The sequence below is a fragment of the Hydra vulgaris genome, chromosome 15 (assembly GCF_038396675.1).
Source record: "Hydra vulgaris chromosome 15, alternate assembly HydraT2T_AEP".
Classification (NCBI taxonomy): Eukaryota; Metazoa; Cnidaria; class Hydrozoa; order Anthoathecata; family Hydridae; genus Hydra; species Hydra vulgaris.
In genome coordinates this window covers 34,192,325-34,204,559 of record NC_088934.1, presented here as the reverse complement: position 1 = coordinate 34,204,559, position 12,235 = coordinate 34,192,325, and the positions used below count along the sequence as shown (strand labels likewise).

Here is a 12,235-nt window from a genome sequence, read left to right as displayed (position 1 = left end):
TTCTACTTTGATCATAAAGATGAAAAAAACTGATGATAATGGTTTTGCATTACAACTATCTTCTTTAATGAACAAAAATATGAAATTGTTTGAATCGATTATTTTACAATACCACAACATCTATTTTGAAAATATGACAAACTTTACTGGCTTGGTGTGGTTTCTGAAATATATGAAAGATAAATTCTAAATAATAAAGATCTTGTATCTATATTAAATATGTATCTATACCATAATAAAAATTGCAAAGTGCCAAGAATGTCCTTTCTCTTGTTAAAACACGTTCAACATCTTCTAGATACTAGTACCTTATCTCAAAAGTAGACAAAACTCTAACAGCTTTTATCTTATTAATAAAAGTTCCCTTTTATTATAAAAATAATAAAATTTTTTATTTCAGTTTTCCTGTTCTCATTTTTCCTAAAACCAGGTTTTGCACTCTTTTTCAAAAGGTTTTTCACTACAATTTTCATTTTTTAATACATTAGAGATTTCTACAAGGTGAAATGCAACCGGAAAGTCAAATTTGCAGTCACTAACAATATCCTATTAAACTGTTATGTAGAGTAGATTATTATATAATAAATAAACTATTTCAAATGCATTCTAATGTAAAATATACTTCTATGTATACTTTTTTAAATTAAAAAAACTTTTAAAATTAAAATTAATCATTAAATTAACAAAACTCATATCAGCAGAGGTGGTAAAAAAAAAAAAAGTTTCAAAGCTGAATTTTTTTATGTTTGATAAATAAGTACAATTGGTTGAAATTTAAAAAAATCTGTGGTGTGTGGAATGGCTGACTACCTTTTTGATGGAACAACCCTACATTCTTTGTAAAATCTAGATACAAAAACTTCTTACAGTCTAATATAAATATAAATATTTGAAAATCATAGCTAACAGCTTGATCTTTCCTCAGATGTGCTTACTCTGTTTAGAGCAAAAATCATGTAAACAGAAAAAATATTTGAAAGACGCTGTAAAGATCATTTTCTGTTTAACCTGAAAAGAATGCACTTAATTGTCAAGATAAAAGGAAACTAAGGGGCTGAAATAAGACTTCAAAAATATAGTTTTTTCTAATTTTAAAATTTTATATATTAAGTAAATTTTTAATAGTGTCTTATTGCTTTTTTACTTAAGTGATATTATGTGAGACTTTAGATTTTCTTTTTTCATTTCCACAAGGTTGTTAGATTTATTAACCAGTTCATCACTAAAGCTATAATGGTTACTGTCTATTAGTTTATGACATCATTAGTATTATTTCAATTGATGTTTAATAGGTAGATATAAAAAAATTGTAAAAGTATATTGTATGTAAAATTATATTGTATGTATACCTCTTTTTAGTAATTCTTAAATCAACAAGAATACGAAACGTTGTAAACAATTTTGCTGTTTTAAATGTCCGTAGTGCTAAATAGTAAAAAATTATGCATTTTATTATATATTATATTATTATATATATTAGATATATTATATTTAAATTATCATAAATATACATATATAAATGCAGCATTAAACGCGAACACGGATGACATAATAAAAAAACAGGAAGTTGCGGAGGCTTTAGTACATACATCGACTATCAAATAGCCTGACCTGCAACAGAGTGCTGCTACATTAACTGAGGGTTTGGCATGGGGCAGCAATATTTTCTTTCATTATTCTTCCTTTTTTTCTTCTTTTTCAAAAAAAATAAAACGCACTTTCTTACCTTAATATGAGGAATTTGCGACCTAACATATGGATTGAGTAAAGGGTGTGTATATATATATATATATATATATATATATATATATATATATATATATATATATATATATAAAATAAATTATTATTAAAACTTTAAGAATTATTCCCAGTTTAAATTTTAGGATTGTATAAGATTTATGTGCAGTTTAAAAAAAAAAAAGTTGTTTTAACTAAAACTAATCATGTACCTGACTCTCCATTGATGAACATCACATTTTTAACAGTTATTCCTTCATTTTTTTCTTGAAAATCAATTAAAGCGTTTCTTAGTGCATACTCAGGGAGAGATTCACTATTTATCAGAGCACTTTTATGATCATTAACAATTAACTAAAAAAATACACAAAAATAAAATTGTCTGAGCCATAGCTAAAAATTTATTTATACTTTTTACCCCAAACAGTAAAACTTACATATTAGGGGTAAAGTTGTGTATAAAAAATTGGTGTAGTGGTGATATTTAGATTATGCAATAATGGTGGTTGAACATTCAAAAAAATTTATTAAAAATTTAGCTTTTTTAACTACTTTTTTTTTTAGATTTAAAGCGTAGAGGTATATTTAGATTTAACCTGAAGCGTAGAGGCATTATATATTTTAGGAGCGAGAGTTTGGTTTTTCTTTTAAGAAATTTGTGTTGAAAGTTAAACAGCAGATAAATAAAATTTAGCATGAAAGGGAAAAGTTGTTTTAGACAAAGTTAAAAAGATTAAGAAAAATTATAAATTAAAATTTCATTTTCAGAATCTTAATCGATACAAATTAAGTTTCAAAAATTAGAACTATTTTTCTTATTTATATCTATATATTGATAGTACAGTTACCATTTACCATTAATACACTAAATTATTTTTAGTTTTTAGTTACAATTCTATAATTCTGTAAAATGGAACTTTTTCAACTTGGTATGGAATTTTAATGTATTTTTAAGTAGTTTCCAATGTTTTTTTGAATAGAGTACTTTATTGTAACTTACAAGGTCAAACTGTGAGCGGTGTTGTTTTATTTATATAGCCATTATTATAAGCTACAGTTTTTACTTTTTTGGCCTATTTCTAACTTTTTATTTAAATTCTTTTAATTTATGTAGATTAATCATAAGTAAAGGCAAGTATTAATTATTCCATTAAACATAAGTTTTAAATATTCATATGTTCTGTTTAGATATAATGTAAGTTGTTTCTATTGATGCCAATGTTGAAGAAGAGGTTGAAAGTAAGCTTAAAAGCATTTTTATCTCTTAATAAATATTTTTTTTAAACAAAAGCTTTAGGTTTTACCACTTTATTATTGTTTTATTGCTCTATTATTTATCTATAATTATTTATTTTATTGTTATAATATTATTATTGTAATTTTGTAACTTTAATATTTGATTGTATGTTTTTTTAATAAAAGTCTATATAATTAAGTCTTTAATATTTCAATCAAAGTGTTTTTATTATTGTTTTCTATAAAAGTCTATATAAATTTAAGTCTTTAATATTTCAATTAAAGTGTTTCTATTATTGTTTAAACAAAATGTTTATATCATCAAAAAGATTAATAACTATTATTGCTTCTATTCTGAGATTTTCTTTACTAATAAGAAATCTTTACAAAGTTAAGAGTAAAATTGTTATGGCAACCAATTAGTGTTGCAATTGATTTTTAAGTGAAACTACAAGCTATTCGACGTTAACCACAAAAAAATTCACGATCATGATCTTTATAAGATAATAACTAGCAAATTTAAACTTGGCATAAAGGTATGGGTGAAGTGGTAGTGATGACAGAGGAGCGTTTGCTTATAGTGTTTTCCTGTGCACCATATTAGCTTTTTGGGAGCACGAAAAAGCCAAAGTTAAACTGAGTTAAATAAAAAAGTAATTATTTAAAAAATATTTATAAAAGTTTGAAAGTGTTTATTAATAAAACTATATAAATAAATAATACAAATAATTTACTATAGTTTTAAAAACAAATTACCTGTATACCATCACTTTTGAAAATTTTCACTTTCATAGCTTTTTCCCATAAGTTACCATCCATATCAAACTTAGATAATATATTAAAATATTGAAAACCTTTAGAGTCTGTTATACTTTGAACCAAATTCAAACTTTTAGTATCATTATTATTAACGTGAAGTATAAGATCTAAAATTTTAGGGTTCGTCAAGCTTTTTATTTTGAGAACTACTCCAGAAACAAGTTGTGGGACTACAAGGTCAAAGTAAAGTTGCCACGATTTTTCCAAAACTCCATCATTATCCTTTTTACGAGTATTAAATGTTTTAACTCCATGTAGTGATTTTTTTAGATCTAAAAATCATAAAACTATAAATAAACTTAATGGTTAGAGTTTTATCATGTTGTATATCTTGGTAAAACTAAAATTCTAGTAAGACAACTATTTTAATTGTTTTAATAAAATAAATAATAAATAAAAATTTACAGGGGTGTTTATAATAATAAAATAAAAAAAGAAATTTACAGGGGTGTTCTCTCATGGTCATCCGGTGGCACGGCATGACTCAATTTCTACAAGGGCAACTGAAATTTTTTTTAAATGCCTGTCAGTAGCCGACAGGACGACCAGATAGTTTGTTACTGAGAAAAGTGTGTTTATTAATAAAACTATATTTTGACCTATAAAGATTTTATTCCTTGTAATTATTTAAATGAAAACTATAAAAACAATGAGTTTACTTTGTTGCGTTATATAACTTCACCAAACTTAACAAAATTTAATTTAATTGAAGATTGAGAGAGAATAATATAATATTTTTCTATATACAAAACGTTTGTTTGCAGTTTTGACTTTCAACATTTTTGCTTCATGTAATGAATCCTTTGTTAAGATTGACAAAAACAATTTTTCAATTATTATTTTCACCTGAGATAAATTACAAAAAAAAATTTTTACACCAGACTACTGATTATCATAGCGGATGACTCAAATAAGAAATAAAAACTGTTTCAGTTGCCAACAGGGCAAATGGGAAAAAACAGGAGGCTACATTGCTGATTTTAATTTAGGTTTTATTTCAATTTCAGTTTAAAAACCTAAATAACAACTATTACTTAATTATAATTTAAAATAATAATAAAAAAATAAATTTTTCACAATTTTCACAACTTAAATAATATTTAAGGAAACTTTATATAAAAACTTTTTTTGTCTTAAGAGTAAAACAAGCAGGAGAAAAAAACATTCTAGGAATAAGTGGGAGAAAAAATGTGAAGAAATGTTTCAACAAGGTTGGATTTCTGCAAATCATTCTAAATCTGAAACTTTTAAGTGTGAGACAAATCTTAACACAATGTATTTAATTTATCTTACATCAGTTTGTGACTCCAATGAAAAAAAGTCAAAACCAAATCAGGTCGTAAGTAAAATCAGTATACCTGTGTGTGGCTGTTTAATAAATTCAATTTATTGGCACACATTGTACTCCTATCCTATCTCAGGCAAAGAATGAAAATTTAACTGATTTCTAAGTCCAGATTAAGAGAAATAAGGCTTATTTAAAAAAAAACAAGATAGAGGTTACAATTTTTTTGTTACATAAATTTGTTCTCAAAAACTTCCTCTATATCATAAAAATGGCAAAGAAAAACCTGAATCACATTTCTATCACTATAAAATAATTACAATAGAAAAGTGCATGTCATTATATTGGTATTTTTACATTTACCTTCATCATCAACCAAATAAAGAGCAAGAAAATGATAATTGTGTATTCAAAATCAACACCCAAAACTTAATTGAAGAGTAAAATTAGATCAAATGGAAAAGAGAAAATGAAATAGAGGATACCCTAGGAACAGTTAATTATGGATGAATCCTAATATTGGAAATTTTAATATTTTAAAATGTGTATATGCCCTTTTTTTTTCCTACTCTGGAAATGCATTTTGCTGGATTAACAAAAAAACCTTGAAAAATAAACTTTTTAACTTTTTTAGGCTATTTTTATTAAAAAAAACACACACACATTTGATATATATTTTTTGCTACATCACCAAAATATAATCAAAACCGCTTGAAACATTATTTTTTATTATTGTTGTTACCTTCTTTTTCACCGCTATTCTCTTCATCTTCTTCATTCTCTTCATCTTCGCTGTTACTTTTTTTGACTTTTTCACCTGTTTTACCTTCCTTATCATCTATTACCAAGTCATCTAAGAAAATCATTATTATCTTAAATGAATTCTTAATTTTGTTTAAAAAAACTTTAAAAAATAAAAACTTATGTTTTAAAATGATGAAAAAAATAATATACAACATAAAATTGATCTTACCTATAGATCCTGAGTAAAATACCAAATTTTCTACAGTTAAATAATGATCCTTTACAAGAGGATCAATTGTTTCAATTGTACTATCAGTTGAATAATTCTTTATAAGCTTACTCTTAAATTGATTATCAATAGTGTCAATAGTTATCTAAAAAACAATAGTAAAATTGTATAGTCAAAACATATCAGCTTTGCATAATCTTCAAGTATATTTTACATTTTATAAAGATTTGTAAGAATAGAATAAAAATGAATGCTTGATTCTTGCACTTTAGGGTCATCAGGAAGTTAAACACCAAGGTCTTTTTACAATGTTGTTGACTCTAGCTGGATTATTTTGACTGCACTGTGAGTTGTCTTTATCCATGAAATAAATGCGAGAGAAAAATTTAGATTGCTTGATATGCATACAATATTTGATTTTAATTGATTTTAAGGTTAATTGTTATTTAAGTCAGCTTGCAGACAAAGCATACTTTCTGAAAATTTAACGACGATTTGGTGTTCATCATTGATGCTATCAGCATATATTTTGAAATTTTTTTTGCATGTGTAATGTGCCTAAAAAGACACTACTAGTAACATTACCAAATAGGAAGTGTTATGTTCAATTAGAAAGAAAGACAATTTACTGATTTAAAATATTGCCTTATTAACACAATCTGATGATTCAATCTTATTTAGTTAACATTAACATTAACAGAAACCTTGAATACTGCAATGCAAGTCAATAAAACTATACTTTCAAGTATGCTTTTAACAGAGATCTTTTCTTCTTAATAATTTTTTCTAAGCTTGTATTCACCTCTTCAAGGCTAAGGGAGCCATTACAGTCAAGAAGGCAACCTATTTTAGGGACTTTATTTTTGTTCAGAATTTTGTACGTGTTCTAAATTAAGGCAAGAACATAAATAGCTCTAAGAATGAGCTCTTTTATTGAAAAATATAAAAAGACTAAAATATGACTAATTAGGAGGAAAATTATAACTATAATAAAAAAATTGTTTGATAAACTTTCTATTAAGTTTAGTTGAAAATAATTATAAAAATAGCTAAAGTAAGTTTTATTCAAGGTTGATTTAATAAAAATTATTTATTATTATTTGCTTTTACAGTACACTTAGATGGTTAATACACGTGGTCAATTATATATATATATATATATATATATATATATATATATATATATATATATATATATATATATATATATATATATATATATATATATATATATATATATATATATATATATATATATATATATATATATATATATATATATATATATATGTATATACAATTTGAAAAAATGCATACTATTAAAATCTAAAATAATTAAATTATTAAAAATGATCAAATTTAATCTTAGTACCAAATTAATTATATTTACAAAAAAATTATTAGTTTTTGAAAATTAACTACTTTTTTTATAAAAATGAGTGAAATTTTAAAATACTCTTACTTCAGTCATTCACAGATAAACAATAAATAATTAACGAGACACTTAGCAGTAATATTCTTTTTCAAACTCCTTCTTTGCTGAGCTTTACAAACAACAAGAGGTTCAAATGAACAATTTTGACAAGCTCGGGCTCAAAAATGATGTCCCAACACGCTGGAATTCAACTTATTACATGCTTGAAAGAATTCTGTACTTGAAATCTGCAATTGCTACCACACTGCTAATCAGTCCTTCTAGTGGCATTGAGTTCACTTTACAGGATTGGAACCTGTGTGAAAAGCTGGTAAACTTTTAGCGATTTTCAAAGAAGTCACCAAATTGCTCTCTGGAAAGGATGCTTGCATCAGTGCATTCCAATTGTGACAACTATTCTGAAGTCATTTGAAGTTCCCTATGATGATGAAGAATGGGCATGAAAAATACCTTAAAGAAAGCAATGGAGGCATGTTTTTTTGACTTAGAAACCATTAATCATTTTTCAATAGCAACACTTCTTGATCACAGATTCAAGCACCACTTTTTATGATCCCAAGAAGCTTTTCGAGCTGCTGAAAAACAAGCTTTTTTGAAATTAGACAGCTCCAATTTGAACCAAAATGAAACTATTCCTGTAATGAAAACTACGTCTATTGAGAACACTGGGTTTTCTTCAATGATGCAAAATATCATTGCAGAGTCACAAAGTACATGGTCCAACTTCCAAACAGGCAAAGGAAGTTTTAAACGAGTACTTAGAAAGCCCAACATCTTCATGCTGTTTAGAGTTTTAAAAAGAGTATGAAGAGAAAACAACATTAAAAGCAAAGTTTGGTTTGGCAAAAGAAGCAAAGAGATTCTTTACACCTCCACCAACATCTACCGAAGTCAAAAGGTTGTTTTCAACAGCTGGAGACATTCTTTCAAATGAAAGAAACAGACTTTTGCCTGAATACATAGAAAAAAATTTTATTCTGCAGAGAAAATATTTCAATTATTAACTTTAATTATTGAAATGTCTTGACTTATTATAGTTTTTATCAAATTATGCTTCATGGTGATTACTTAGATATATGTAAAGTAGTTTTTTTTTGCTTTAACTCAGGGACGTTTAACATTCTTTAGTTCAGGAATTTTTAACATTCTTCTTCAAATTTCGGCCGAAATTTTGGTTTCGATTTCGGCCACGGCTTCACTGAACCAAAATTTCGGTACTTTCGGTTTCGGCTCATATTTCGGTTTCGGTCAATCACTAGGTATTCTTTAATTTTTTTTTAATTTTTGTTATTTAGATATCCCAAGAAGACCAAACGGACTTGTCACAGAGCACCACGGAAGTGCATTTAACCAGGAAGTTCACGTCTCCTTCCTTACCGTGAGGCAAAAACATGTCCAGAGCTTGTTTCGAACCTGGATCTCCTGCTTCTATATATATATATATATATATATATATATATATATATATATATATATATATATATATATATATATATATATATATATATATATATATATATATATATAAAGGGTGTTTTTTTAGAGGTATAGAACTTTAAGTTGGCATTACTGTTCAAGATGGCGACCGATTTAACAGGCGACAAGTAATTTATTCTCAGTTTGGTTTGGCAATTCATCATGAATAGACTCACGCCTGAACAACGCTTGCAAATAGTTCATTTTTATTTCGAAAATAATGGTTCTGTGCGTAATACGTATCGCGCTCTACGTCCATTTTATCCTCGACAAAATCATCCATCAGAGCAGTTAATTCGATTAACCATGGAACGTTTTCGCACCACGTTTACTCTTATTGATAACTCGCATCCCCAGAGACGCCGTGCGGTGCGTACAGAAGAAGCTATTGCTACTGTAGAGCGTAGCATTGAGGAAGACCCGAATGAGTCTATCCGCCATCGAGCATAGGAATTGGATCTGTGTCCATCCACTGTATGGAAGATTTTGCGGAAAGATCTTGGTATGCGTGCTTACAAAATCCAACTCGTGCAAGAATTGAAGCCAAACGATCATCAAGCAAGGCGTAGATTCGTCGAATGGGCCCAAAACGAGATTGCCGTTGTTCCCGATTTTCATAAGCGAATTTTCTTTAGCGATGAAGCGCACTTCTGGTTGAATGGTTACGTCAGCAAACAAAACTGCCGCATTTGGAGTGAAGATAATCCTCAAGTGTATGTCAAAACACCGTTACATCCAGAAAAAATGACTGTTTGGTGCGCTTTATGGGCTGGTAGAATCATTGGTCCGTACTTCTTCAAAAATGATGATGGCCAAAACGTTACAGTCAATGGTGATAGGTATAGAGCCATGATTACAAACTTTTTCATTCCTGAATTGAAAAACCATGATGTCCAGGAGCTGTGGTTTCAACAAGACGGCGCAACATGTCACACAGCTCGTGTCACAATCGATTTATTGAAAGACACGTTTGGTGACCGCCTATCTTCACGTTTTGGACCTGTGAATTGGCCTCCAAGATCTTGTGATTTAACACCGCTAGACTACTTTCTGTGGGGCTATGTAAAGTCATTGGTCTATGCGGATAAGCCACAAACGCTTGACCATTTGGAAGACAACATTCGCCGTGTTGTTGCCGATATACGGCCACAAATGTTGGAAAAAGTCATTGAAAATTGGACGTCCAGATTGGACTACATCCGAGCCAGCCGTGGCGGTCATATGCCAGAAATTATATTTAAAATGTAATGCCACAAGATTATCTTTCTAATAAAAAAAATTCTTGTCAATCGAATAATCCATCGTTGTTTTATTGCAATTTAAAGTTCTATACCTCTAAAAAAAACACCTTTTATATATATATATATATATATATATATATATATATATATATATATATATATATATATATATATATATATATATATATATATATATATAGATATATATACATTTTTTTTTTTTTGTTCTTTATTACAAATTTTTAATAATTCATTTTACAGTTTTTATAAATAAAAAAAAATAAAAATCTAAATAGAAGAAAGAAAATACAATAAAAAGATTTTGTAATAAAAATAATAAAGAACGCGGAAACTCGAAGAAGACCGGCAGGTCTTGTCACCGAGAACCGCTGAAGTAAAACACTTATTTGAAATTTAAAATAATATAAAAGTATATACACAAATAACGTTTTTTTCACATTAAACATTAGTCTATAGAATAAAATAATTAAATAAACTTGAAAATATTTTAAAAGTAAATCAATATATTTGTAATTGAAAAAATTAGTTTTTTAAGATTAAATTTAAAAGAATTTTATTTTTAAAAGAAGAAAAGTACAATCTTGAGAAATATCATTTCGAGCAAATTACATTGTTCCATAAAAATGGTCCGCGAAAAGAAATACAAAATTTTCCAAAATTAGTTTGAGAAAACGGTTGTCGAATTAAATTATTATTCCTTAATATATATTTATTTCTGTCTTTTTGTAGATATAAATTATGAAAAGAAATAGGCGATAAGTTTGTTTTACATTGAAACATGAAACATAAAATATTAAAAACATTTAGTTCGTATATATTAAGAACTTTCATTTCATATAAAAGAGGTTTGGCATGAGCAAAACGGCCTTTAAAATTTATAAGCCGTGCAACTGTTGCCGATAAAGAGGTTCGAGTTTTCCTTTATTTGTACTGCCCCAAGCAATATTAGCATAGCTTAAATGGCAATGAATTAGTGAGTAATATAATTGAATTAATGCATGTTTGTTTAATACGCTTCTTGCTTTGTATAAAATCCCTATACTCTTAGAAATTTTATTACATAAATTTGAAATGTGGTTCGTCCAAGTAAGACTTTCATCAATATACACACCTAAAAATTTTGTCACTATAACCCGTTTAATAAGAATATCATCAATAAAAAGATTTGGCACATTAATTGGAAGTTGGTGTTTTTTACCAGCTGGATGGAAAAGAATCCATTTAGTTTTTTCAATATATAATGATAATTTGTTTAATTTAAACCAATTAGAAACTTTAGCCAGTTCAATGTTCATGTTGTTAAATAATGTTGTTATGTTATTATGAGAGAGAAATATGTTGGTATCATCAGCAAACATAATTGTAATTAGATTTGAAGCTTTAAATAGGTCATTAATGTAAATTAAAAATAAAAGAGGTCCTAATATGGATCCTTGCGGAACTCCGCATGTTACATTTAACAAACTAGATGATGTACTTTCATCTGCATAAACAAATTGCTTTCTATTATAAAGGTAACTTTTCAGCAAAACTAATACATTACCAGTTATTCCGTACCACTCTAACTTTTTAAAAAGAATTTTGTGATCAATAGTATCAAAAGCTTTCGCTAGGTCTATGAAAACAGCCAAAGTAAATTTAGAATTTTTGAATAAGTAAGAAATATTTCTAGTAACTTCAAGAATTGCGTGTTCAGTGGATTTGTTTTTTTGAAAGCCATATTGGTTTTTGTATGATAAGTTGCTTATAGTAAGGGGATTATATATTTTGGTGTACAAAATTCTTTCTAAAACTTTAGAGAGCGCAGGAAGAACTGAAATAGGACAATAATTATTTATGTTGGTTGAGTCACCGTTTTTTAATATTGGTATGACTTTTGCTATCTTTAGGCTTTGTGGAAAAATTCCTTGTTTTATTGAAATTAAAAAATTTTTTAATAGTACATCTTTTAAAACATCAAATGAACTAATAATAATGTTTCCGTTGACACCATCAGGGCCTACTGATTT

The 12,235-nt window shown here is 27.2% G+C and overlaps 1 protein-coding gene across 2 annotated transcripts in view; it reads right to left on the bottom strand.

Annotated features, from left to right (window-relative positions):
• The window catches only part of LOC100201811 (uncharacterized), a 104,905-nt gene that overhangs the window by 44,381 nt on the left and 48,289 nt on the right, over positions 1–12,235 (bottom strand). For both annotated transcript variants that reach the window (XM_065820204.1, XM_065820205.1), the window contains 5 exons: positions 6,054–6,198; positions 5,823–5,933; positions 3,733–4,067; positions 1,953–2,094; positions 1,350–1,425 (listed from right to left, as the gene is read on the bottom strand). In XM_065820204.1, coding sequence (XP_065676276.1) covers positions 1,350–1,425; positions 1,953–2,094; positions 3,733–4,067; positions 5,823–5,933; positions 6,054–6,198 — 809 coding nt within the window. The remainder of the gene's footprint in view (positions 1–1,349; positions 1,426–1,952; positions 2,095–3,732; positions 4,068–5,822; positions 5,934–6,053; positions 6,199–12,235) is intronic.